At 37.7% G+C, this 26,975-nt stretch overlaps 1 protein-coding gene across 1 annotated transcript in view; it reads left to right on the top strand.

The window, feature by feature from the left end:
• FAM81B (family with sequence similarity 81 member B) overlaps nucleotides 1-26,975 on the top strand; it is a 47,615-nt gene that overhangs the window by 6,108 nt on the left and 14,532 nt on the right. Inside the window, exons 3-6 of the mRNA XM_040621960.1 lie at nucleotides 400-643; nucleotides 5,323-5,441; nucleotides 12,824-12,953; nucleotides 24,525-24,631. Of these exons, the coding sequence (XP_040477894.1) occupies nucleotides 400-643; nucleotides 5,323-5,441; nucleotides 12,824-12,953; nucleotides 24,525-24,631 (600 nt within the window). The remainder of the gene's footprint in view (nucleotides 1-399; nucleotides 644-5,322; nucleotides 5,442-12,823; nucleotides 12,954-24,524; nucleotides 24,632-26,975) is intronic.

Raw genomic sequence — 26,975 nt, 5'->3', positions numbered from 1 at the left:
TGTTTACTTTTTCATTGAACTTCTGATTCTTTTATGAATCTCTGCCTTTGAGCTATCATTTCTTCCAGCTTAGAAGGCAACATTCTCTTCCATGTGGATTTCAGACATTAAATTTATATGGATCCAACTTGACTTATTAGAATAGTGGGTAAAGTATGAGATGATTCCTTCTTAGGAAACATGAAAGATGCATAAGGTAAGACCAAGGCAGAAGTCAGCTCCTCTTAGATGAGACGCAAACCAGGAATCTAACCAGGCAGGTGCTTAGAGTCCTCCCAAACTTCCAAACTTCTCACAGGGGAGATAAGACTGGAGTAGAAGTGACGATGCACATTCTGCTTCTGGCTCCTCCAACTCATTCTTGTAACGCCCCTGGTGTTGTTTCCTTTTCCTGACCAGGAGTCATTCTTTTCTTCCTGTGATTCCAAACACCCAGAGAAGTCAGCTAGAAGACAGACTGAACAACCAGGAGCGCACCATTGCTTTCCTCCTTGAACAAGCCTTCCGCATCAAGGAGGACATCTCTGCTTGTCTTCAGGGGACCCACGGCTTTCGAAAAGAGGAGTTGCTTGCCAGGAAGCTACTGGAAAACCACATTCAGACCATCACCAGCATCGTCAAAAAACTCAGCCAAAATATTGAGGTAGTTCTTTGTTTTCCTTATGTTGACATCATCGCTTGACAGTTATTAACCATCAATATCATCTTTCAGCTATAGAAATGAGTCACTATGGCTTAAGTTTAAATGAATACAACGTGTTGCCCCAGAGAAAAACAGCTCAACTTTTCAACTGCTCATTTATGCCAAAAAGTGGAAGGAAATTCTATTCAAAAAGCATTCAGTGTCTATTCTGTGACAGCAGAGAGAATTGTTTAACACTATGTCAGACATTGTGTTTAGGTGCTCATTTTAACCTAAATCTCCAAGATTCTTTTCATGTAATCATCAAAAAATCAAAGTGAACTTTAAAAAGCTCTTTTATTGGTATTTAGCACAATCTGAATTGACCCCAGTGCCTAAAAAGTCAATGCACTTCTCAAAGTGGTCAAAGGTGTTTCCAGGCATAAGAGCGTTAAGAAAGTGATAAGAGGTTAGCGGCTCAGTGCCTTTGAGATAATGACAAAATCAAGTATAGCATTAGTGCTAAAATAAGATACCAATTTAAAAGTCAAAACTTGTTGGTAATTAAAAAGAAAATAGCATTGTCAGAAACATAAAATGTTTCTAGAATGTTCTATATTTTGATCTGGGTGGTTGTTAAATGGTTGATTATATTTGTCAAAATCCATCCAGATATACCTTTTGATTTGTACCTTTTAATACGTATTAATTATGCCTCAATAAAACACAACATTAAGGGGGGGAAATTTTCCAGATCTCTAGAAATCTTGCTAAGAGTTTCTTTTCCTAGAATAATTGATTGTCTTAGATTAGCTCTGAAAAAAGAAAAATCATTTGCCAAAAACTGTAAGATCTCAAAATATTTGCAATCCTGCTAAGGAGTTGGCATATATAGGGAAAATGAGGAGGACTGGTCTGTGTAGCAAACTGAATTAGAAAAGATTTTAAAGTCTGTAGATAACATAGTTAAAACATTATAAAGAAGAAACTATTAGGCTACCTCTAGTAATAATTAAGACTATAAAGTGCTAAGCACTTTACAGAGAAATAGATACTACTCAAGTATTTTTTTAAAAACTCGAACTCATTAGCCAGCTCAGCCCTTGCAGGTTGACCAGCAAGATAGGTTTGAGTGTGAGCTGAAGCTTTACTTGGGCCTTTGAAAGGAATGAAAAAAATAGTTTTTAATCAACCATAATTATAACACTTAAGTTGCTTATTCCTTTTCATAACCGAATTATCTGTTTTTCAAGCTGGCAGCTAATTACAAATTTTAAAATTAATTTAAACTTGAGAAATAATTTTGTGTATGACATTGCTTTCTTGTGTTTTTTCCTATCAGCTTATAAAAGCAATACTTGTTCATTATAATTGTTGTGAAAACTTAGAAAAAAAATTTAAAACCTGGGGGGGAAAATGCTCATAATTCCATCAGCAAATGGCAATCTCTACAAACAGCCAGAGTAATTTCCCTCAAGTCCTTCCTCATATTCCATTTAGGAGGCTGACACTGCATTCGTAAACACAATCTTTAATATAAAATTGTATCATAAATCCTCACATGTCATTAAAGGTTCTTCGCATGGTGCATACACCATGATTTCCTAAATTATTATCTTAATATTAAAATATCTTTGTGCATAAATATACATCTGTATTTGGCTTATTTCCATAGTATATATTCTTAGAAGTGGAACTCCAGGGTGTGAACACTGTAAAAGCTCTTGATATGTGTTGTCAAATTGGTTTCCGGAAAGTTTATACTTACTTACACTTCCATTAGCATTATATGAGAATGCTTTTTCACTGTGCCCATGCCAGCATTGAGATGTGTTGTTTTAACTTTGCTAAATTGGTGGTATAGAAATAAGATCTTTCTCTTTTTTTCTCTTCTTTTTTTTTTTTTTTGTTTTTTAAAGATTTTATTTATTTATTCAACAGAGATAGAGACAGCCAGCGAGAGAGGGAACACAAGCAGGGGGAGTGGGAGAGGAAGAAGCAGGCTCCTAGCGGAGGAGCCTGATGTGGGGCTCGATCCCAGAACGCCCGGATCACGCCCTGAGCCGAAGGCAGACGCTTAACTGCTTAACCGCTGTGCCACCCAGGCACCCCTCTCTTTTTTTCACTTTCTAAAAGTGACTGTAACCATTTGCATTTTCTCTGTCAAGCATCTATTAATGTCTTTTGCCAATTTATCTTTTAGAGTTTTAGTGCTTTTTAATTCTTATTGATTTGATGAGACTTTTTATTAATTAAGGATAATAGTTGGTGGTACCTTAGCAAATGTTTAACAACCAACAGTCAAATATTTTCTGAAGGATAAAAACGTGGTTTGTGTTGTTAATACTCTCACTATGATTGATTTCAAACACCAAAACACCAAACTCAAAGATGGGAAAAGATAGGCATAATTGGCTTTCACCAACAGGTGCATGCTGATTGTAGCAGAGAACTGAGATCCTTGGCAATAACGTTTGTCATAAATGTTTTTCCAGTTTGTTGTGTACACCTTCGTTATATTTCCAATGTTTCTATCAAGTTTTACATAAGGTTAAACATTTCAATATTTTGCTCTGAGATTTCTCTCATTATTTTGAAGAATCGAAATGTCTTCATTTAGAACTGAAATAATCACCTGTATTATCTGTTATTTTTATGGCTTAACTTTTTGTTTATATTTTTAATCTACTTTTCTAAAATGTATATTGATGTATGTCATGAGGTAAGGATCTAGATCGATTGTTTTCTGAATAAATAACCAGAGATCCCAACACCATTTGTGAAATTCCTCCCCCACTGATTTGTGATTCTCAAGGATAGCGCCTTTCTTTCTCATATTTACCAAGGTCTTCATTACATTACACTGATCTATTTAGGGTTGCATATCTATTTAGCTACACTGATGTATTTATCCTTGTCTCATATAATGTTTTGGTGTTTAGTAGGGCAACTTCCTTTTCATCACAATTATTTACTAAAACAAAGCAAAACGACATCTATTCTATGGTCTGAATGTCCGCGTCTCTCCCCTCTCCCCAGAAATTCATATGCTGGAATCTCATGTCCAGTGTGATAGTATTAGGAGGTGAGGTCTCATGAATAGGACTAGTGCCCTCCTAAAAAAGACCCCACAGGTCTCCCTAGCCCCTTCTACCACGTGAGGACACAGTAGGAAGGAGGGAGTCTGCAAACAGGAAGAGGGCTCTCACCACAACTGGACCAGCTGGACCTGACCTGGACTTTCAGCCTCCAGAAGTGTGAGAAATAAATTTCTGTTCTTTAGCAGCTCCCCAGCCTGCGGTGTTTTGTTAGAGTAACCCGAATGGACTAAGACACCTACACGAATGCAAAAACAAATAAAAACAAAGCTAGTGTTCTTGACACTTCCGTTTTCAATTACAATTTTATTTGCCCTTGGGTTGTCTCGACCTGCCTGTTTAAAAATGAGAAAGATCCTGCATATGGTCTTTAAGATTTCTATCATTCATTTGTTACAAAAATCTTTCTTTTCCTCATAAAATTCATAAACACAAATTTAAACGTATTTCAGGCCTTGGTCAAATAGAACAACTACAGTGTTTCCCCAAATCATGAACTTGTCTTATACTCTCATTTTTTTAATGAATAAATACAAATTATTTTATATATCTTCACTTTATATTAGAATTTGTGGGAATGTCAAGTAAAATAGAAATTTTTTCTGTGGACAAGCGGATTTTTAAAAAATTTTTAAATTAATACATATGAATGTGAAAAAAATTTTAAACGACTATTCTTGGAACTGCCAACCTGGTAGTTCAGCTCTATTTCAGAATACCAAGAAATACTGAAGACATGACTAAGGATACTCGAGGGCAAAATCTGGACACACTTCAAGCCATAAATCTCTCATATTCTCTAAAAAACCAAGAATATAAACATTTCTCACTCCACAGAAGTGAAACAGTCTGATTCAGATTTGCATGTGTTAGTTGTATTAGCTCCACCGTGCTTCGGAGTCAGTCTATAAAGGGCTTTGCCTGATGCCATACGAAGAATCCCTTTTTCTAAACCTACCACCAATTCTGAAATAGGTTTTGTGAAAAGCTTTTATATCGATGATGGCCAAATGGTAACCCATGGCCATAACAGCACAATAAATGTTTTATTTGGCCCATATTGTGTTCATAAAAGATTTTGACTAAGGTGTCAATATTTAAAAATTGAAAGATTTAGGGGTGCCCGGGTGGCTCAGTCGGTAAAGCTTCTGACTCAGTTTCGGCTCGGATCATAGTCTCAGGGTCAGGGGATCGGCACCACATCAGGCTCCATGCTCAGCGCTCAGTGGTGATTCTCCTTGGAATTCTCTCTCTCCCTCTGCCCCTCCTCTCAATCATGCTTGTGCTCTCTCCATCTCTCTCGCCCTCTGAAATAAATCTTTCTCAAAAATCAAAATATTTAACATAAAATCTAGATTTCTGACTTGTGTTGAAACACTGTTGAGCCATTATTCCTACCTGGCAACAATTTGCTGGGATCAGGCCATCACCACCTCCCTCAGACAAGGCAGGGACTGCCTCTTTCTGACATAAGACTCTCTCACTCATTTCCACTATCAGCCTAATTAGGAAACACATTCGATTTGGTAACCTCCACTTTAAATTATATTTTCTTATCATGTGTGATGGAAAATTAATGGGAATTTTCACTCAAAATTACAGGTTTTGGAAGATCAAATAAGAGCTCGAGACCAGGTGGCCACAGGAACTAATTTTGCAGTACAGGAGCTAAACACCAAACACCTTCAAGGAGTTGGAGATCTTCGAGGAAGAGTAGCCAGGTGAGAAGAAGCATCTAACAGTCAGTTCTTGCCCACTAAATTCTCATTCCCAAATAAGTTCCATATAGTAGAAAAGTAGATATTGTCTTTACATGAGGCTAAACTGACAAGGTGGTAGTTGAGAAAGCATATGATAGAATTTGAAAGCCTTATGCCACCTGTGAGAGTCAAGGGTTTTATAAAAGACCCCTTATACGCAATGTCCAGTTTGGTTCTATCTGGAAGTGACAAGAATTGTGTTGTCTTTACAGCCCTCGACTGTCCAAATGCCAACATCTATACAAAGACACTGCCTCATGGCCACAAACAAAATCCCCGGATGTGTCAAATTCCAATGTTTGAAAAATTTAAAATATATAAGAATGACATATGAAAGTCTAACAGAAGGGATTTACTTCTGAATGGATAAAATTTTGTGTAGCATCTTTCATATGATATTTCTAATCAAAGGAATTAATGCTATACAGGTTAGCAAAAATCTGTGGGTATTGACAATGGCAGGACCACCCTAGGAGGCATATCAAAGATCACTTGTGAATGGCTGACTATAGACACCTTTGCAACTCTGCATCTTCTGTCAGCACCTCTTTGCTCTCTCCTGGAATACCCAATCTCCACCTTGTTAATCTGCTCTGAAATGTTAATGACCAAATAAGAATTAGGTGATTAATACCTAGGACAAACTTCTCTTAGAGTATCTGTCCATTCAACTCAACAACAACAAAAAATGCATTAAGTATGCCAGGCAGTATGCTGGGATTCAGGGATTCAGCAACGTGGTCCACCTCCCACTCCCCATGACCTCAGGTTTATGGTCTACCTGGGATAACAAGCTCCAAATATAAGAAATGAGATGAACACTACCAGAAGAGCCTATGGTGCCATGGGAATGTCCAAATCAGACTGAGGCATAGGGAAGTCTTCCTGGAGGAGGTGACACTTGAGATGAGTTTTGAAGGATCCATAGCAGTTCGCTAAACAAGGAAGGATGGGAAATGCACTTCACATAGGAGGAATAATATGTGCAAAAGAACTGAGGGATGAATTACTGTGACAGGCTGCAAGAAGAGTGTTTTCGTTTTGGTATTTTGGGGTTTGCATTTAGGGAGAGATGGGAGATGGGGAGATGAAACTCACAGGTGGTCCAGATTGGATGCTGAGGGATCTTGTGGGCCAAGGTAAGAAGTTTGAACTTTATGTAGAGGTTATAAGTAACCATGGGAAGATTTTAAGTAAGGGGATGACATATTTAGTGACATTCTGGTAGTAGCTGAATTGCTGGGGTACAGAAAGGAAGCGTGAAAATAAAAGGAAGCCTATTGCAGCAATCAAGCTGCCAAATGTCAAGGGCTTAACTAAAGCACTAGGCATGGAAGTCCAGAGCAGGTAACAGACATTCGGAAAACAGAATCTATAGGAATAGTACCTGTGTACACACACACACACACACACACACACACACACACACACACAGATATGTAATTATATTATTTATAAATATATGTTTATATGTCTAAAATATACAAAATTCTACATTTCATTATATCATATTTGATACACACAAAGGAAATTTTCTAATATTTGGGTAAGTCATGAAGCAAGATAATAAAACAAACACTAGCAAACCCTCCATCAGACTTAGATGTGCCATGATTTTGAAAAGATAGATACCAAATATCTGTTTCGAATACTACTTGGAATTTGGTTCCATTTGGTGGTGTGCTAATGATACTGCAATCCTTTATTTTTTCTGCAAACTGCTTTCAAACCTACTCTTCTATTTTTGTAAATCCTGCCTTACATATAAGACAAAATAACAGATTTAAATGAAACTGAGACATGAATGGAATAATATCAAGAACAAGATGTGCAACTCTTTTTGCTCTGCTCTAATTTATTTTTTCCTTTTTGTCTCCTTTCTTAAAGATAAAAATTATTTATATTTAAAGTCTACAACATGATGATTTGAGATATATATATATATATATATATACTAAAATGATTACGACAGGCAAGCAAATTAATATATCTTGTCCTCACATAGGTACCATGTTATGTGTGTGATAAGATCATCTGAAATCTACTTTTTTAGCATATTTCCATTCTTCAATACATTATTAACTATAATCGTCACAGTGTACCTTAGGTCTCCAGGCATATTCTTCCTACCTAACTGTAACTTTGTACTTTTTGACCGACATTCCCCCATTTCCTCCACCTCCTCACCCTGGATAACTACCATTCTACTCTCTGCTTCTACACATTTTACTTTTTCAGCTTCTTTATGAGATGATGCAGTTGTTTTTTTTCTTTCTGTGTCTACCTTAATTAATTTAGCGTAATGTGCTCCTGTTTTATCCATTCGTATTCACGAATGGCAATATCTCCTTTTTTGAGTCTAAATAATAATCAGAATGTGTGTGTGTGTCTCACAATTTCTTTATCTATCATCTGTCAACAGACACTTAGGTTGTCTCCATTTCTTGGCTATTGTGAATATCACTGCCATGAACGTGGGAGTGCAGATATTTCTTCCAAGTACTGATTTCATTTCCTTTGGGTATATATCCAGAAGAGGGGTTGCTGGATGATGTAATAGTTCTATTTTCAGTTTTCCGAAGAGCCTTCATCCTGTTTTCTACAATGGCTGTACCAATTTACATTCTTATCAACACTATACAAGGATTTTCTTTTCTCCACATACTAGTCACCAGTTGTTATCTTTTTATTATTTTGATAATAGCCATCCTAACAGGTGTAAGATGATATCTCACTGTGGTTTTGATTTGCAGTTTCCTGATGATCAGTGATGTTGAGTACCTCTTATTGTACCTGATGGTCATTTGTATGTCATCTTTAGATAAATGTCTATTCAGATCTTTTGTCCATTTTTTAATCTTGTGGTCACTTAAAACTAATCCTTTGTTTTCAAGTCCCAAGGGACCTGCGGCCATCAAATCTCAGGGCTGGGTGATTTGGAAGCCAGTCTCTCAGGTGGCTGTGTGGTCCAAACCCTTCACTCCACAGGGAGAAGCTGGGATTTGGAAGTCCATCCCCCCCCCCCAAGTTGGAAGGAAGGTCCTGTGCCAAGAAAGGGGTTTACAGCATGAGTGTGTCTCAGCTTTCCCTACCCATTTCAATATTTTCTTAGTTGCCGGATGTGTAGGAGTCTTTAGGTTAGTTTCTGGATTTTTCTCAGAAGGAACTGATCTGGGTGTAGCTATTTGGTGCATCCAGAGGAGGCGGAACCAAGAGCCACCTATTCCTCCATTTTACTCTTCAATTGCTTAATTACCTTCCCCATGAATCTTAAGCAGTGATTTTAGGACAAGGTCTTATTTTTCCTTGAAATGTCTCCCTTTTATGAAAATGTCTTAAATCTATTTGTTAATCTGAGACAGAATCTGGCTAAAAGCCACGAGACTTAAACTCACTCTTCCTCTCCCATTTTGTGCATTTTTGCCAGGCAAGTGACTAAGGGACAAGCTGAGACTGAATTAATGACTGTCTTTCCACATATATTGACCTTCATTCCAATTAGTAACTTGGCATAACTGAGATTAAGCTGATTATTTTAACATAATTCCTAGCAAACATTTTACTGCTGAAGTCAAACCCAGTATTTAATAACAGCAATGTGCTTTGAATTTTGCACCTTATTTCCTACTCCAAAATAAGTGGCAGTTTAAAAGCAAGTACTTCCAATGAGATGAGGTTCTCAAAGTTATCTCGCCTGCTTTTGATACCCTCTCCTCTTTTCCGTAGACGAGAGTCTCAAATGCAAATGAGGAAAAGCAAATATGTAAAGAATACCCACAGGGATGGCTGTGACTTAGCCTACAGCAGCGGCCAGAGGCGGCCAAACTTCTAGCCACGTTTGCTGGTTTGGACCCCGAAGGCAGAGCTGCTTATGAAAAAATAATAAATTGTGTTGGTATGTGATTAAAAGCAGAAGTCATAACCTTCAGAGAAACAATAATGATATTAAGGATATTGTCAACTTTTGAAAAGCTAAGAGTAGGAACTTCTGATTAAAGATAGTTGAATAAAAACATTTTCACTTCACTTCTCTCACGTGAGACATCTTAAAGCCAGTTAAAAACATAAGAAGGGAAACAAAAACTCCATCTTCAGTGTAACTTGGACGTTGCTACAACCGGTAACCGCAAAGTCCACTTACCAACTACTTGATGTCTGGGCTGATAAAGTCCTCCCCCGACCTTAAACGTGATGATTTGCTCCAGATCAAGAGTCGTAATCCTCAAAGGCAGAAGCCAAATAACTCGAATGGAGCAATATTACCTAGGAGCTCAGGTGGGAAACAGGAGAGACAGGAAACGGGGCTTTAGAGATTCAGGCCAGTAACACAGAGCAGCCGGGGAGTGTAGCTGACGCCGCCATCATGTTATTAACCATCTGGAACCTACTTCCGCGCTGGCGAATTCACTCCTGAGAGAAATACTGACATGCCACAGGCCGAGGAGGTGGAGGAGGCCTGGAGTGTCACAACAGACAATCTAGGGCTCAGTGATGGGCTGGGCAATACACCAATCTAGTTTTTGAGGAGAAAATGGGGAGATGTACCCCCCCCCCCCGCCAGGCCTAAGGAAATAAGAGATTTGATACCACAAGCCTAAGTGGAGGATGCGGTCTAGTCCTCACCAAACACACTTGGTGACCTGCAGGTAGTCCGAATCATTCAAAGATGTGAGAATGATAGTTAGGAAGAACCCAGGCTGTGCATAAAAAGCACCCCCGCCAGCATCAACCGAGAGAGAAAAATAGAAGGCTGATGAACATACCTTAATGAGAGGAATTACCCAGAAAAACACACGAAGAGTTCAAACCAAAGGTTCTCCTGGTTTCAGAGAAGTTAAGAACAAAAGAAAGAGAGAAAAGATTGCTGACTGAACAGTCACATATAGCTTTGCTCCTTCCCAAAGTCCCACTAAATCTACAGCAAAAATGATGTTTCTCTTAAAAACATACCCACAAAGAGGATATCAGCCTAGAAATCTTGGAACCTAGAAAACAGACGTGTGGAAACTGACTTAGCAGACATAATAAAACCCATTTTAAATCTGTGGGATAAGCTGAGAGTGATGTGGTTTTACATCACAGAATTCTCAAAAAGCATAGGAGTTGGCTGTGCCAGGAACCTCTGAAACTGGGGGGAAAGACAGGCACTTGTGTCCAGGGAGAACTGAGAAAAGCAGGAAGAGGCCGAGCAAGGAGTCACTATAGTTTGTAATTAGCCTTTTAGTTTTTATTGACTTCTAAACTATAGGCATGTTATAGTTTCATAAAATAAGTATTATTTAAAATAAATAAATAAATAAATATTTTTTTAAAAAAAGAAATAAAAGGGCTTCCCCCCAAAAGAGATTATCATATAAAAGAATGAGATCGATAAACTGGACTTGCTCAGGAATAAGATGGGAAAAAAAAAAAGCAAACCCTGAAACATCACAGAGATTAAATATGCTGTGGCAGCCCTCCAAATGGAATAAATACAGCTAAAAAACCCAATAATTTATTTTTAAAAAAGCAAACATGAGCAAACCATAAAAAACAGAAAGAAAATGTTTTTCAATATAAAAATGGTTGTAGCAAAATGATATATACAGCAGACAAGTAAAACTTCCACATAGACCCTGTAGGACCTCCTCAAGAAGAAAGAGAAAGAATTCTTCAGGAAAAAACTATGCATGGGTACAAGAGAAGAAAATTTTCTTCAGAGATTTGAATCTATGGATCAAGACTGTAATCCCAGAAACACTACTGTAAGAACAATTAAATCAAGATATCGCGTTGAAGTGNGCAGGAAGGACTAAATAAAGCTGCTGACCGGGTGGGGGCGCTTCCTCAGTGCCAGGTACCAGCTAAATCCTGTCTATTCATTCCTCCTCCGTCTTTAACCCTATCAAGCTAGAAAGGAGCGGATTCAAAGCCAGGTCACTGTGACACCAGCGACCAGCCCTTAACCATTAGTCTACAAGGCACAGACCAGCTGTCTCCGAAGGTCGAATAAGGAGGGCGTTGAGTGAGGAGTGGCAGGGATCGGTGACAGCAGCCACTGTTTCTATGTAATCTTTGGGGATCTTAGCGTGGATTCACATAAGAATATCCGAACTAACCAGCAACAGAACTTGTTTTGACAACGACGGTTTCTACGTACCAAACGCCTTTTGCCCATGACTGTGGTGCGTTACAAGCCTGTTCCCATTTTTGACCAGATCAATTCCTAATTTTTCCTCCCAGCAGTCTCCCCACTCCCACGACAGTCCCCCAGTATCTCTTGAAAGGATTTCTCAGGCAAAATTACCATCTTACTCACTTTTGGCCCAACTTTGGCACCAAAAATCTTAAGAAAAACAAATTCATTTCCAGATCCTAAAAAATATTGACAGCTATAAAACAAACACTATTTATAGCACTTAGCACGACAACATAAAAATGTGCCTCCTAATAAATATTATTTGAGGACAGTCAAAAGAGTTATTTTATAAAATTATAAACTTCAAAGTGATTTCTGATAACTTTATATGTAAACAACAGAGTCCCTCAACGTTCTACATCCTATCTTTCATGCACACACGAGTGTATTGAAAGTATAATACAATATGTAACCTGTTCTCTCCCAGGAGAAGCCTTGAGTGGTGACAGTGACGTGCGGTTCCCTGACACGCTGGGAAGATGGCTGATCTTCACCTCTAACCCCACTTCTCTAGGGTTCCTTCCTTAAGATACCAATGCAACTTTTGGGCCAAAACTTTATTCACATGTTAGTGTGAATTGTTTTTGTCCTAATATAAGACAACACTTGACTGAGGCCACTCGAGGAACAGGAGTTTTGACTGGGGCCGAGAGGAGGGAAATTGGTTTTTGAAGATGGGTTGGAAGATGATGGCAACCTGGGACTCTTTGTAGCCAGAAGAGAATTGACGATCTTGGAGTCAATGAAACAGACTAATCAGAGGAAAGTGGATTCAGAATGCAATATAGAACAGGAAAAAGTTTCAATTTTGCCTAACCATAGGCAGCAAGCAGTACTCCCAAAACATTAAAATCTGTTGAAACTCCTATGACCGAATTAACATATCAGACTGAAAATCTAAAATTCTCCCCATTTTCTCCCAATGTCTTCATCTACTTCAACCCAGTTCTTTGATTTCAGTCAATGTATCATTATCCAAAGTAGCTTCTCTCCCATCAGGAAAAAAAGAGAACAATGAAGATTTCTGCATTTGCTCCTTTATCTACTAACTCGTTATTCAAAGAACTTTAGAACCTTTGCCATTGGGGAAATGCACACATCCTACTGTAGTATTAAAAATGTTGGAGCCTGTTGATCTCACAACCAGTTTTCATCTTGCTGCTAGATGTGACTCCAGCATTGTGAAGCTTTCTGGAGACATTCACTTCATCAGGCACGAGCACCGGAGAACTGAAAAAACAATTCAAGATTTTATGTCTGCCTTAGAAACTGTTTCTAAGAACTTGGATGTGAAGGTAACTGAAAATATTTGGAACTCTTATGTTATGTGTTACTGCCAGAAGATCATTATAGCTTATCAAAATGCCTAGTCAAGTGGTAATATTTCAAAAGAACTCTTTTCTTCCAAAGAATTTTGTTTTTTTTTTTAAAGATTTTATTTATTTAACAGAGAGGACAGCCAGCGAGAGAGGGAACACAAGCAGGGGGAGTGGGAGAGGAAGAAGCAGGCTCATAGCAGAAGAGCCTGATGTGGGGCTCGATCCCATAACGCCAGGATCACGCCCTGAGCCGAAGGCAGACGCTTAACTACTGTGCCACCCAGGCGCCCCACTTCCAAAGAGTTTAAATATGACAGCTCGTGCATAGATACCATGAGCACTGTCAGCCCGATTAACATATATTTAATGAGTGTCTCCTATTCCAACACAACCACCCATTGCGAGCCTGTGCTGCTTGATTCCACTGCTGCTGCTGTTCCCTTACTCTCTGGGTTTTCCTCAAGGATTGTAGAACCAAAGATTATAAGCAAAGTAATTTCCCATGGAAGCTATTATTATTAAAGACACGAGCTAAATGTGAGTTGATGATGTTATATCCCTACAGTAGGTTGTGTCTCTTACAAAATAATATACAAATCCTCCACTGGCCTGGTTTTAAAGGCCACCTCTACACTGGCCCCTGCTTAGCTCTTCAGCTCACCCCATGTTTCCTGGCTTACCCCTCACGCCTACTGAACAAGCTGCTGGTAGGTCCCTACTCACTCTAAGATATTGTATGGCCTCCATATTACTTGTGCTCTTTTCTGCCTGAAATGCCTCTCGTTTCTCATCTTCCCAGTCAATGGTTTAACTAAAGGAGCTAATGCAAATTCTTCTGTGTCCTACTTTGTCACATCTTTATTTATTTACTTATTTGAGAGTGCATGAGAGCAGGGAGCAAGTGTAGAGGCAGAAGAAGAGGGAGAGAGAGAATCTTAAGCAGGCTTCAGGCTCAGTGTGGACCTCAATGTGGGGATCAATCTCAGGACCCTGAGATCATGACCTGAGCCAAAAATCAAGAGTCAGATGCTTAACCACTGAGCCACCCAGGCACCCCACTTTATCACATATTTCATGTAACAATAAGCACATCTCCTCTGAAGTCATTTGGGCAGAACAAAGTGGAAATCCTTTGGGAACTGGGGGGAGATCCGTGTTTGGTTATTGGTTCATAGGATCCAGTTTAACAAGAGCAGAAGTGTCACAGGGGCACATGGTTTGCTGTAGTCCCGTTTGCCTCACCTGGCCCACACCCATACACCCATCTAGTTAATCCTAATAGTGTTTTGGTTGATTCTCTTTGCTTTTCAAAATATTCAGTCATATCAACAACAAACCATAACCACTTTATCTCTGGTTTTCTGATTTAAAACCTCAGTACTTTTTTCGTAAAGCCATGACCAGAACTTCCAGGTCGCTGTTAAATACAGTGTGTTGGTCATAAATGGTCATGAAGTGCTGGACCATAAAATGGTCATAGAGGACAGCTTCTTTAGTTTCTGATTATACTGGAGATGCCTTTGTTGTTTGCTGTTGGCTGTTGCTTTGATATATGTTTAACCACGTTAAGGAAGTATCCATCAATTCCTACTTACTTCCATTAGTATTTATTAGTATTTAGTCTTTATTAGGACTGAATATTTAACTTTACAAGTTGCCTTGTATACATCAACAAATGCCTAAATCCTCATATTAGTTGTTTTCTGGTTTGGGTTTTTATTTGTTCACCTGTGTACATCTTTGGACTTCTAAATGTGCTATGTCAATACATTTCCCAATACTGAAACATTCCAGCATTTTCTGCCATACGGTCATTGTGTAGTCATTCGGCTAAGTTCAAAAGTGACATTGACTATAGTTCCTCCTTAGTTTTTTTTTTTTTTTTTTTTTACAGTGATACATATGATATGTATGGTTCACAAATCAAATCTATGTAAGAAAATACAGGGTTGCCTAGGTGACTCAGTCAGTTAAATGTTCGACTCTTGATTTCAGCTCAGGTCATGATGTCAGGGTCATGGGATTGAGCCCTGCATTGGGCTCCATGCTCAACAAAGAGTCTGCTTGAGACTCTCTGTCTCCTGCTCCCTCTTCCTTCACACCACTCCCACCGCAGTGCACTCTCACTCTCAAATAAATAAATCTTAAAAAAAAAAAAAGTCTACACTGAGAATTTTTGTGCTCACTTCTGTCACCAATTATCACATTCTTTCATTTCCTCATTGAAAACCATTTTTATTATGCTGTTGTGGATCCTTTCCATATGCCTTTAGGCAGATATAAGCAAGTGCAAATATATTCTTATTTCCTTCTTTTTACAAAATAGATAGCATATTATATATATATTACTATGCACCTATTTTATCTTTTTTAATTTAAATTTCACTCGGTTAACATACAGTTAACATGCAGTGCAATATTGGTTTCTGGAGTAGAATTCAGCGATTCATCACTTACATACAACACCAGGTGCTCATCACAGATATACCCTCCTTAATACCCTTCAGCCATCTATCCCATTTCCCCCACCCACCTCCCTCCATCAACCCTCAGTTTGTTCTCTATCGTTAAGAGTCTCTTATGGTTTATTTTCCTCTCTCCCTCCCTCCACTCTCCATACGTTCATCTGTTTTCTTTCTTAAATTCCACATATGAGTGAAATCATATGATATTTGTCTTTCTCTGACTTATTCCACTTAGCATAACACACTCTAGCTCCATCCACATTGTTGCAAATGGCAAGATTTCATTCTTTTTATGGCTGAGTAATATTCCATTGAATGAATATATATATATATTCATTCAAGTTTCTGTGGTGTGTGTGTGTGTATGTATATATATTCTGTGGTATATATATATGTGGTGTGTATATATATATTCTGTGGTATATATATGTGGTATATATATATTCATTCTAGTTTCTGCAGTATATATAAACCACATCTTTTTTTTTAAGATTTTATTTATTTGATAGAGAGAGACACAGCGAGAGAGGGAACACAAGCAGAGGAAGAGGGAGAAGCAGACCTCCCACTGAGCAGGGCTGACACTGGGATCATGACCTGAGCCGAAGGCAGATGCTTAATGACTGAGCCACCCAGGCGCCCCTAAAGCACATCTTCTTTATCCATTCATCAGTTAATGGACATTCAGACCCTCTCCATAGTTTAGTTGTTGGTAATGCTGCTATAAACATCAGGGTGCAATGTACCCCTTCAAATCTGTATTATATCCTTTGGGTAAATGCCTAATAGTACAATTGCTGGGTCAGAGGGTAGGTAGTTCTATTTTTAACTTTCCAAGGAACTTCCGTACTGTTCTCCAGAGTGGCGTTTCTCCAGTTTGCATTCCCACCAACTGTGCAAGAGGGTTCCCCTTTCCCCACATCCTTGCCAACACCTGTTGTTTCTTGTGTTGTTGATGTTAGCCATTCTGACAGGTGTGAAGTGGTATCTCATTATTGTTTTGAATTGTATTTCCCTGATGATGAGTGATGTTGAGCATCTTCTCAAGTGTCTGTTAGCCATCTGATGTCTTCTTTGGAAAAGTGTTCATGTCTCTGCCCATTTCTTAACTGGATTATTTGGTTTTTAGGGCATTGAGTTTGATAAACTCTTTATAGATTTTGGATATTAACCCTTTATCCAATATGTCGTTTACAAATATCTTCTCCTATTCTATAGGCTGCCTGTAGTTTTGTTATTGGTTTTCTTCACTGTGCAGAAGTTTTTTTTTTTATCTTGATGAAGTCCCAATAGTTCATTTTTGCCTTTGTTTCCTTGCTTCTGGCAACATGTCTAGTAAGAAGTTGCTACAGCCGAAGTCAGAGAGGTTTCTGTCTATTTTCTCCTTGAGGATTTTGATGGACTCCTATCTCACATTTAGGTCTTTCATTCTATTTTCTCTCTCTTTTTTTAAAGATTTTATTTATTTATTCAATAGAGTTAGAGACAGCCAGCAAGAGAGGGAACACAGCAGGGGGAGTGGGAGAGGAAGAAGCAGGCTCCCAGTGGAGGAGCCTGATGTGGGGCTCGATCCCAGAACGCTGGGATCACGCCCTGAGCCGAAGGCAGACGCTTAACCGCTGTGCCACCCAGGTGCCCCTCATTCTATTTTTTCTAACTAAACAAATATATGCGGGAGATCAGACAATTAGTACATGGAGAGCTTCCTCATCGATTTTACAACTGCGTACTCTTCCTGTCTGTATAATAGCTCATTTAACCAATTTCTCGCAGATGGACATTTGGGCTATTTTTAATATTTCTCTCTTTCAAATCAATGCTGCAGTGTATAACCTTGCACTTATGTCATTGTGTGTGTGTGTGTGTGTGTGTGTGTATAAGTATGTTTGTGGGACCAACACCCAGAAATGTAATTGCTGGGTCTAAGTACATGTTTGTTATTTTGGAAGATCTCGCTCTCTGTGGGGCTTTGATTATACTGCACAGCCACCAACAATGTGGAAAACGTCCTGTGTCCCCCGTGCCTCACCAATGGTGCTGACTTTTGAATTTTACCGTTCTCATAGGAAAAAGATAGTGATAGTCTCCATGTTTCACTTAGTTTTTCTTATTGTGAATGAGGTTCGTATCTTCAAGACTATTTGTATTTCTTTTTCAGGAAGCTGTCTGTTCATCTCTTTTATCCATTTCCCTATTAGTCTGTTTTTCTTTTCCTTCTCAATTTCGAGGAGCTCTTTATATGTTAGGGAGATGAGCCTTTCTCTATGATCTGATCTTAAATACATTTTCCCAGGTTGTCATCTGTTTTTTGACTTTTGGCATGCTTACGTTCTCTATTTGTAGCTAAATTACCAAATTTTTTCTTTTGTGACTTCTTTTAAGTCACACTTAGAAAGAAATTCCCCATACAAAGGCCTGAATTACTCAATATTTTCTTCTACCACTTTCATGGCTTTACTATTTATATTTAAATTCTTGATACATTTGGAGTTTTTCCTAATAATGTGTCTTAATCATTATTTTAATCATTGAGGCCTTATAGTACTTTAATTTTTTTAAATTTATTTCTTCATTGTAGAGAGAGAAGGGGAGAGAGAGCACGTAAGTGGGGGGAAGGGCAGAGGGAGACAATCCGGAGCAGTCTCCCGCTGAGCAGAGTCCAATGCAGGGCTCAGTCTCAAGACCCATGAGATCATGGCCTGAGCAGAAACCAAGAGTTGGACGTTTACCCAACAGAGCCACCCAGGTGCCCCAGTACTTATAATACCTGGTACAGACAGTCCCTTTCACTGCTTTCTTTTCTCCCTTTTCGTGGTAATCAATGTTTTAAAATCAGTTTGTCTAGTCCCAGCAAAATAAATCAATACATTCAATTTTAATTTTTATTGAAATCATGTTAAACTTATAAATTACATTGAGAATTGACAGAGTAGGGGCGCCTGGCTGGCTCAGTTAATTAAGCAGCTGCCTTCAGCTCAGGTCATGATCCCAGGGTCTTGGGGAGCCTGCTTCTCCCTCTGCCGCTCCCCCTGCTTGTGCTCTCTCTCTCTCTCAAATAAATATATAAAATCTTTAGAACTGACAGAGTGATAATGCTGAATGTTTTATCCAGAACATAGTGTGCTTCCTATTTGCGCAAGTTTGCTTTTCTATCCTTCAGGAGTGGTTTCAAATTTTCCTCATGTATGTATCATCTTCAGGGTATTTTGGGATTTTGTTATCTTTTTTCTTTTTAGTTTATTGTAATGAAGTTTCATCATCTCTTCTGACTAGTTGTTAGTTGTATATAATGAAGGCTATATTAATTTTATATTCTACTAATTTAGTGAATTCTTCTCGTGATTATAGAAATTTTTCAGTTTGTTGCTGTTGTTTTCCAGGCACACAATCAAATGATTTTTCAATAATAAGTTTATTCATCTTTTCCCATTTTCACACACATAATTTCTCTCCGTGTTCTAATTGTTTTAATAACTCCAGTATGATATTAAATAGTAACATGGGGATACTGGCCATCCTGCTCTTGTTCCTGATGTTAACAGAAATGCCCCCAGTGTTTCCCTCATGGTGAGAGAAATAAGTTTCCTCAGTAAACATGTTTGATGCATGACTCTTCCTATTTTATTGAGTTTTTGTTTTTAATTAAGAATGATTATGAGTTTGGCAAATGCCTTTTCAGCATTTGTGGAGATAGTCATGTGAGTTTTCTCTTAAACTGTACTAGCATAATTATTTGTATTAACATATTTCTTATTAAATAATTCTTGTTTTAAAAAATAAATTGCACTTGTGTATGATTTTTTTTAAGTTGTGCTGCTGGATACTGTTTGCTGATATTTTATTTGAGAAGTTTTCATCCATGTTTATACACAAGATTAGTCTTTCTGTACAAACTTTTTAGGATTTTAGAATTGATGTTTTGCTCACTTCATACAAATAATTTGGAAGTTTCCCTTCTTTTTCTATGCTCTGAAATAATTTAAAGAGCATTCCAACGATCTATTCTTTAAAGATTTGGTAGTTTTGCCTCTGAAGCCATATGGTCTTACTGACTTAGTGGGAAGGAACCACGTTTGATATTTTTGCTCCGTTTTTTTCTGTGGAAATTGGCCTGTTTAAAGGCTCCATCTCTTTAAGGGTCTTGGAAAAAAAGTAACTTTTCATCCAGATTTTGAAAATAAGTTCCATAAAATTATGCAAAATACTTCTAGGATTGTTTTAATTCTTTCTGCTTTTATATTTTTTCCCCTTGCCATTTTATTTGTGCTTTTTTTCCCCTTTGATTAGTTAGGTGAGCTGTGTCTTAACGATACTGATTATTCTCCAATGAGCCAGTCTTTTTATGTATTTTTAAGTTCTGCTTCTATTTTGTTTTCCAGGTGTTCTCAGCAATGTAAGCTTTTGTCTTTATCTTTTTCCTTTTCTTGTGATTTCTTTTGCTGTTCATTTTCTAGCTTTTTGAACTACATATATTTGTAGTCTTTGTTTTACTGATAAAAGCACTTTGACTGAATTTTCCCTGAGCATTTGTCTACTTCCCTGTGTTCCCTAGGGTTGATAATGTGTTCTCATTATTGTTTCCTAGAAATTCTGCAGTGTTACATTGCACTCTTCCTTTGACTGAACAGCTTAAGAGGGGCTGCTGTTTTCCCTGAGTTAAGGATTTTTTGTTATCCTGGTATTCATTTTTAGTTTTATCTCATTGTAATTGAAATTTTTATTGTATATACCAGTCTCAGTTTTTGGACTATCTTGAGGGCTTTATTTGCTGGCTGGATAGTAAAATTTTGTACATGCTCTAAAAAGAATATATTCTGTATTTTTAGGGCAAAAAGTTCAACCAATATCTAAAAAATTGCTTAAATCAACAAACTCAAACCTATTGATTAGGTCTTTTGTATCCTTACCTATTTTTTTGGTCTATTCTTCTGTCTTGGATTGAGAGAGGTGAATTAAAATCTATAATTATTTGGCTTCCACTTCATCTATAATTTCAGCTTTGTGAATATTTTCACTACGTTATTTGGATCACACTTATAATTATCTTTTCTTATTCCTAATTTTAGTGTCTACGTATTTTCTTTACGTTTAGACTGAGAAAAACTTTGTCTCTTACCTTTTCAAAGAAACGACTCTTGGATTTACATAGCAATCCTATAATTTTTTCTTGCTTATTAATTTTTAATATTTGTGTATTAGTTTTCTATTGCTGTCATAACAAACTACCACACACTTAGTGGCTTAGAGCAACATAAATATATTATCTCATAGTTTCTGCAGGCCAACGCTAGAGTAGATCCCCTGCTTAAGGTCTCACAAGACAGAAATCATGATATTAGTAGAGCTGTGCTCCTTTGAGGTGGCTCTGGGAATTAGCCCTCTTCCAGACTCATTCAACCTTTTGGCCAAATTCAGTTTCTTGGAGTTGTGTGACTGAGGTTCTTGCTGGCTGTCGGTTCAAGACTGACGTTCCCCCAGCTACCAGCCTTCTTTCTTTCTTTCTTTTAATTTTTTTTTATTATATTATGTTAGTCACCATACAGTACATCCCTGGTTTCTGATGCAAAGTTCGATGATTCATTAGTTGCGTATAACACCCAGTGCACCATGCAATACGTGCCCTCCTTACTACCCATCACCAGCCTATCCCATTCCCCCACCCCCTCCCCTCTGAAGCCCTCAGTTTGTTTCGCAGAGTCCATAGTCTCTCATGCTTCATTCCCCCTTCTGATTACCCCCCTTTCTTTATCCCTTTCTTCCCCTACCGATCTTCCTAGTTCTTATGTTCCATAGATGAGAGAAATCATATGATAATTGTCTTTCTCTGTCTTATTTCACTTAGCATTATCTCCTCCAGTGCCATCCATGTTGCAGCAAATGTTGAGAACTCGTTCTTTCTGATAGCTGAGTAATATTCCATTGTATATATGGACCACAGCTTCTTAATCCAGTCATCTGTTGAAGGGCATCTTGGTTCCTTCCATGATTTAGCTATTGTGGACAATGCTGCTATGAACACTGGGGTGCATATGACCCTTCTCTTCACTATGTCTGTATCTTTGGGGTAAATACCCAGTATTACAATGGCTGGGTCATAGGGTAGCTCAATTTTTAACTTTTTAAGGGACCTCCACACTGTTTTCCAGAGTGGCTGTACCAACCTGCATTCCCACCAACAAGTAGGAGGGATCCCCTTTCTCCACATCCTCTCCAGCAATTGCTGTTTCCTGCCTTGTTAATTTTTGCCATTCTAACTGGCGTAAGGTGGTGTCTTGGTGTGGTTTTGATTTGAATTTCCCTGATGTGCCAGCCTTTTCTCATGTCTTCCATGTGGTCTCTCTCCAGAAACAGGCTAAGTCCATGTCATGCTTTAAATCTCTCTGACTCTAGCTGGAGAAAGTTCTCTGCTTTTAGAGGCTCACATGATTGAATTGGGCCCACTTGGATAAAACAGGATAATCTCCCTATTTCAAGGTCTGTAGCTTTAATTATAGCCGCAAATCCCTTTGGCCATCTAACATGTCATATTCACAGGTTCCAGGGATTAGGGCACGGACATTTAAAGGAGCCATTCCACCTATCACAATTTGTCAATTTCTTCATTCTGCTTTCTCTTCGTTAGGTTTGTTATTCTTTTTAACCTTGTGAAATGAATGGTTAGTTTATATGGCTTTATTCTGTCTTAAATAATTATGGAAACATTTAATGCCACAAATTTACCTGTGATCATGGATGTGGCTGTGTCCTGTCGATATATGTTATTATCCTTTCCTAAGTAAACTGTAATTGCAGAGTTGAGTTATTCTTTGACACCAGAATTAGTCCCTTGAGAAGCAAATTCCATAAAGGAATTGATATGCAAGAGATTAACCAGGGAGTGGGGCAGGTGGGGAAGGCCCCTCGGTGGCTCTGTCACTTAAATGTCCAGCTCTTGGTTTCAGCTCACGTCATGATCTCATGGGTCATGGGATAGAGCCCCACATGGGCTCTGCACTCAGTGGGGAGCCTGCTTGAAGATTCTTTCTGCCCCCGCCACTCACGCTCACGTGCACTCTCTCTCTCTCTCTAAAGTAAATAGACAAATGTTTAAAAAAAAGAAAAGAAGAGATTAATTGAGGGGAAAAAATTTGAAGGAAAATGAGGAGGCTCCTAAAAAAGATGGAGAGAGCCATCAGATTACAAAATAGGTCTGACTCCTGTAAAAAGACAAAAAAGGAAGGTCTGAGATATTCTACGAGTTTCATCCAGTTCTTTGAACCAAAGTCACTCATCAAAGGAAAACTATTAAGAGACTGGCTGGGAGCAGCCAACGGGAAGCATGGTATCCACCGTAGTTATGCATTTTAAACACAACAGACGGGGCCCTTGGCCAGTTATGATCCTCTGAGTAGGAGATCTGAGAGGCACATTTCCATGTAAAACACTGGAATTAAACAACAGAATTAAAAGAGGCAACTTTACTCAAATGGCTAGGTTTTTGTTTCTTCATACTTTTCCTGTTAATTTCTAGTTTTCATGCAGAGTCATGATCCGTGCTTTTCCTGCTTTGTGGAATAATTTGAGTTTTTTGTTTGTTTGTTTGTTTTGGGGGGGAGCCGGGGCAGAGGGAGAAAGAGAGCCCTCCAGGCTTGATCTCATGACGCTGAGATCATAACCTGAGCTGAAATCAACAGTAGGACGCTTAACCGACTGAGCCACCCAGGTGCCCCAACTTTGAGTTCTTTATAGTCACATGTCTGCTTAATTGTTGCAAATGCTCACTGGGCGTGGGGAAAGAATGAGTGTTTCTTGCTGTTTGCAAGTTAGAGTGTTTGGTGTATAAATCTACTAAATAAACTATACTTTTCATGTCTTCCCATATCTTTATATTTTACCTATTCGACTTTTATTGGTCAAAGAGAAGTCACTTAAATTCATTAATATATCATCTCCATTTATCTTTGTAATTCTACAGCTGTTACTTTTTGTTCAAAATAAAATGTAAATAGAGGCTCAAAACTCTTTTCACTGGGGATTCTAGCCTTCATCTGTAAAAATGACCACCTTTGTCCCATTTAACATATTTTACCTAGAATAACATTTTGCCTAACAATATTGTTCTGCCAGCTTTCTTTTCCTTTGCTTTTGCCAGGAATATATTTGCCTATTATTTTATTGCTAACAGTTCTGCCTTGAAGTATACCTCCTCACTTAGCCCATTTTAAGGGTATCTCCTATAAATAGCCATTCATGAGCTACTGATTGCCCACCCAACATTTATCTATTTAAATTCTTCTGGTATTCATCTCTTTGGGAACTTAGTTTTTGTTAACTCTCTTCCATGCGACTGTCTGTTTCAGGAGTTAAATTCTGTTTGGCCAAAGCCCACTGCATAGTTTCATTCCCCTGGACAGTGATTCGTGTAGGCACGATTATGTGCTGCAATTCTGTTCTATTTTTCAATCCAGTCCTTTACCTAAAGGAATTTCCTCAATGTTTCTGGTTATGTGGAACGCACTCTTATCCTAACGTCCAGAAATGGAACTTGTTTTCTCCTATCTTTATATGCCCTAAAGTCATTTCACTTGGAATTCCCTTGTGCTCATGTTGGACTCCTCCCTGGAAATGCCTGAAGCCTAATCTTAGGCCACTCATGCATTTTCCTCAGAGTCTAATTGCGCCTTTAAACATTTATTCAATAAGTATTTGGTGAATATTTGCCATTGGCCACCTAATGTACATTAAGGCTATAATGGTGATAGAGGATATATAGTGCCTTACACTATAATTGGGGAAAAAGTTAAGAAATAATTAAAATTAACAAATTGATAAACTAATATCAATTCTATACTTTTTTGTTATATCATTAGGAAGCCTATTATCAAAAAGAATATTATGGACAGCAGAATGGAACACTGCCCTATAATTCTTTCCCTGAAGATAGTTCTATTGAATCATTCCTTTAGAAAAAATCATTTTCAAACACAAATATGCTCTAGGCTCAAGTCTGTTTCTTGGCTCTTTTAGGAATAAGCATAATTAATGTAAGTGCTAGTGATTTTGTTCACACACACACAAAAGCTCCCTTTTGTACTTTCATTAGGTAATGCAGCTCTTAGGAAAGATTGAGACTTCCAGTTCTGAGCAAATCTCAAATTTAAAGATGGTCCAGGCAGATTATCGTCATGAAATGAACCTTTTGGAGTTCAAGTAAGTGAATGGAAGATTTTTAATTATGTTAAGTACATTCCAAAAGGTTTTGCCTAATGAAAGTATTGGCATTAAATGAAAACCCACCCCAGGAATTTGAAACCGGCCAAGACATAAAGCAACAAACTGATGGAGAGAATACTCTACACTAAAGCAACCTATACGCTATTCATAATAAAGGAACTATGAGGGGAGGTGGGTAGGGGATAGGTGAAATAGGTGATGGGGATCAAGGGGGGCACTGGGTGAGCACCAGGTGTTGTATGGAAGCGTGGAATCACTATGTCGTATACCTGAAACTAATATTACACTGTATGTTAACTAACTGGAATTTAAATAAAAAGTTAACAAAAGGAAAGGTGAATAATACTTTTGTCATTCTCTTTGTATACAGCCGGATCTTTTCTATAGAGTAATTTTAACTTATCATCAATTATATATTAAAATGCCTCGATGTAATGCACTTCACTGAATATACAGCAATTCCACAAGACTATCCAATAATTTTTAAAATAACTTTGATTTAAAAGCTTTCCTTTTAAAATTTCTTCTAAGATTCTCTACTTGATCCTTTACATTCTCCCTTTTTTTCAGACTGGTCTCTGTCCCACCTTCACTGAGTTTCCCCCAATGCAATAGAGAAGACGGTAAAGGAGATAAGACTCCACAAACATTCCAATTAGTGGCCTCCTTATTCCCAAATCCTCCTTTCTTGTTTAAGTGACCACCATTTCCTAGAGTCCTGCTGCAGGCAGAGGAAAATTCTAGTCACTTGGACGATACCACCTTACTGCCCCTTCTCGCCTCGTTCTTTTTCCTCTCTGTCCCACATCACCTGGGTTTAATGACTTAGTCAAATCCAGTATGTTGAATATCATCTGCTTGCTCCCTTTCCCCCCATCTTTACAGTACTTCATAAAATCTAAGTGCCACTGGTTATAAGACATACCATTATTATTTTTTTTACCTCTAAGATGTGATGCTAACAATTACACCGTAGCATACCATCATTTTCAAGACACCTCCCGATTTCAGCGATGTTAAATTGGGAAATAGGTGTGTCCCAGAAATTGATGAAAAACTGTAGTCATCCCTAAAACTCAAAGAGATAAATGTCTTGAGTAAAGAGAAAATACCAATCTACAAAATCATGTCTCAGTGCTTAAATTCCAGCACAGTGAAGATGCCCAGTAAATACCTGTGTGGTGCTTGATCTAATCCCATTAGATTAGAACTAAATACAATTAAATAACATGTCCAAAGGAGAAGTAGAAAAGTAAACCGTTTCTAGAAGTACACGTTAAGAACTGATTTTACTTGGAGAGAAAGGGGATTTATAATCTGGAATAGAAAACTGGCTTAAAGGATAAGGTGTATTAACAAACAGCAAATCAAGGAAAAGGAAAGGTGTAAGAACTAGGGTTAACTGCCTTATTGATGGTGTGGCGTGCTTTTTCCATCTTCAGTCCTATGAAAAATCGGCTTATAGATGAGTCATCTAAATAGTTAAATATGAATCTGGGCACTTTTGTAATAATATAAACTTGAATCTTTTTCTCACTTGAAATACTAAAGTCTTAAAATTTCATTAGTATTACAGTAGGTAACACTGAATTTATAAACCAAAATTTTCCACAGGCAAATACCTATGAGCCCTAATAATTCATTTAAATACACAACTAATTCTTTTTTATTTAAATCTTCATCAATTTTTTAAAATTAAAAAGTAACAAAATAAAACAAAGATGGAAAAAAAGGTCTTCATCTCAGCTTCCTAATATAACCAATGCTAACACCAAGGATGTGTCCTTCCTTACTTTCCTCCTTGTTAATATAAATATCTAACAGAAAAAGGATGTTTATATATATTATATATATCATATATTATAGATAGAGCATGGCTTTTAAAAATACATCCTATTCACATTACTCGATAATTTGCCTTTTTATAGTACATCTTAGTTATCTCTCTAGATCAGTGAATATTATTCTAACATTATTTTTAATAGTTGCATAATAAACTTACAGATATGATATAATTAATTCAACCATTTATCATATTGACGAATAGATTCTTTCCAGTTTCCAGCTACCACAAACAAACCAAAAGAAAATATTGTGTGTATATATCCTTAAATATTCTTAAATGTAGATGTTTTTATTTCTACAGACAAGATTCTTAGGCCAAAAAGTTTATTTATTAATTTTTAGAAATTCCTTTTAACTATAGCAATTCATTGCTACATTCAATTCCACCAGCAAAATATTGAGAAGACCTTTCTCTACATTCTTACCAATACTGGATTCTTTTTTAAAATATTTGCCAGTTAAGGATGAAGATTGA

The sequence above is a fragment of the Ursus maritimus genome, unplaced genomic scaffold, assembly GCF_017311325.1.
Source record: "Ursus maritimus isolate PB19 unplaced genomic scaffold, ASM1731132v1 scaffold_5, whole genome shotgun sequence".
NCBI classification, from domain to species: domain Eukaryota; kingdom Metazoa; phylum Chordata; class Mammalia; order Carnivora; family Ursidae; genus Ursus; species Ursus maritimus.
The sequence above is the reverse complement of the archived record's forward strand: the minus strand, read 5'-3'. Positions and strand labels throughout refer to the sequence as shown.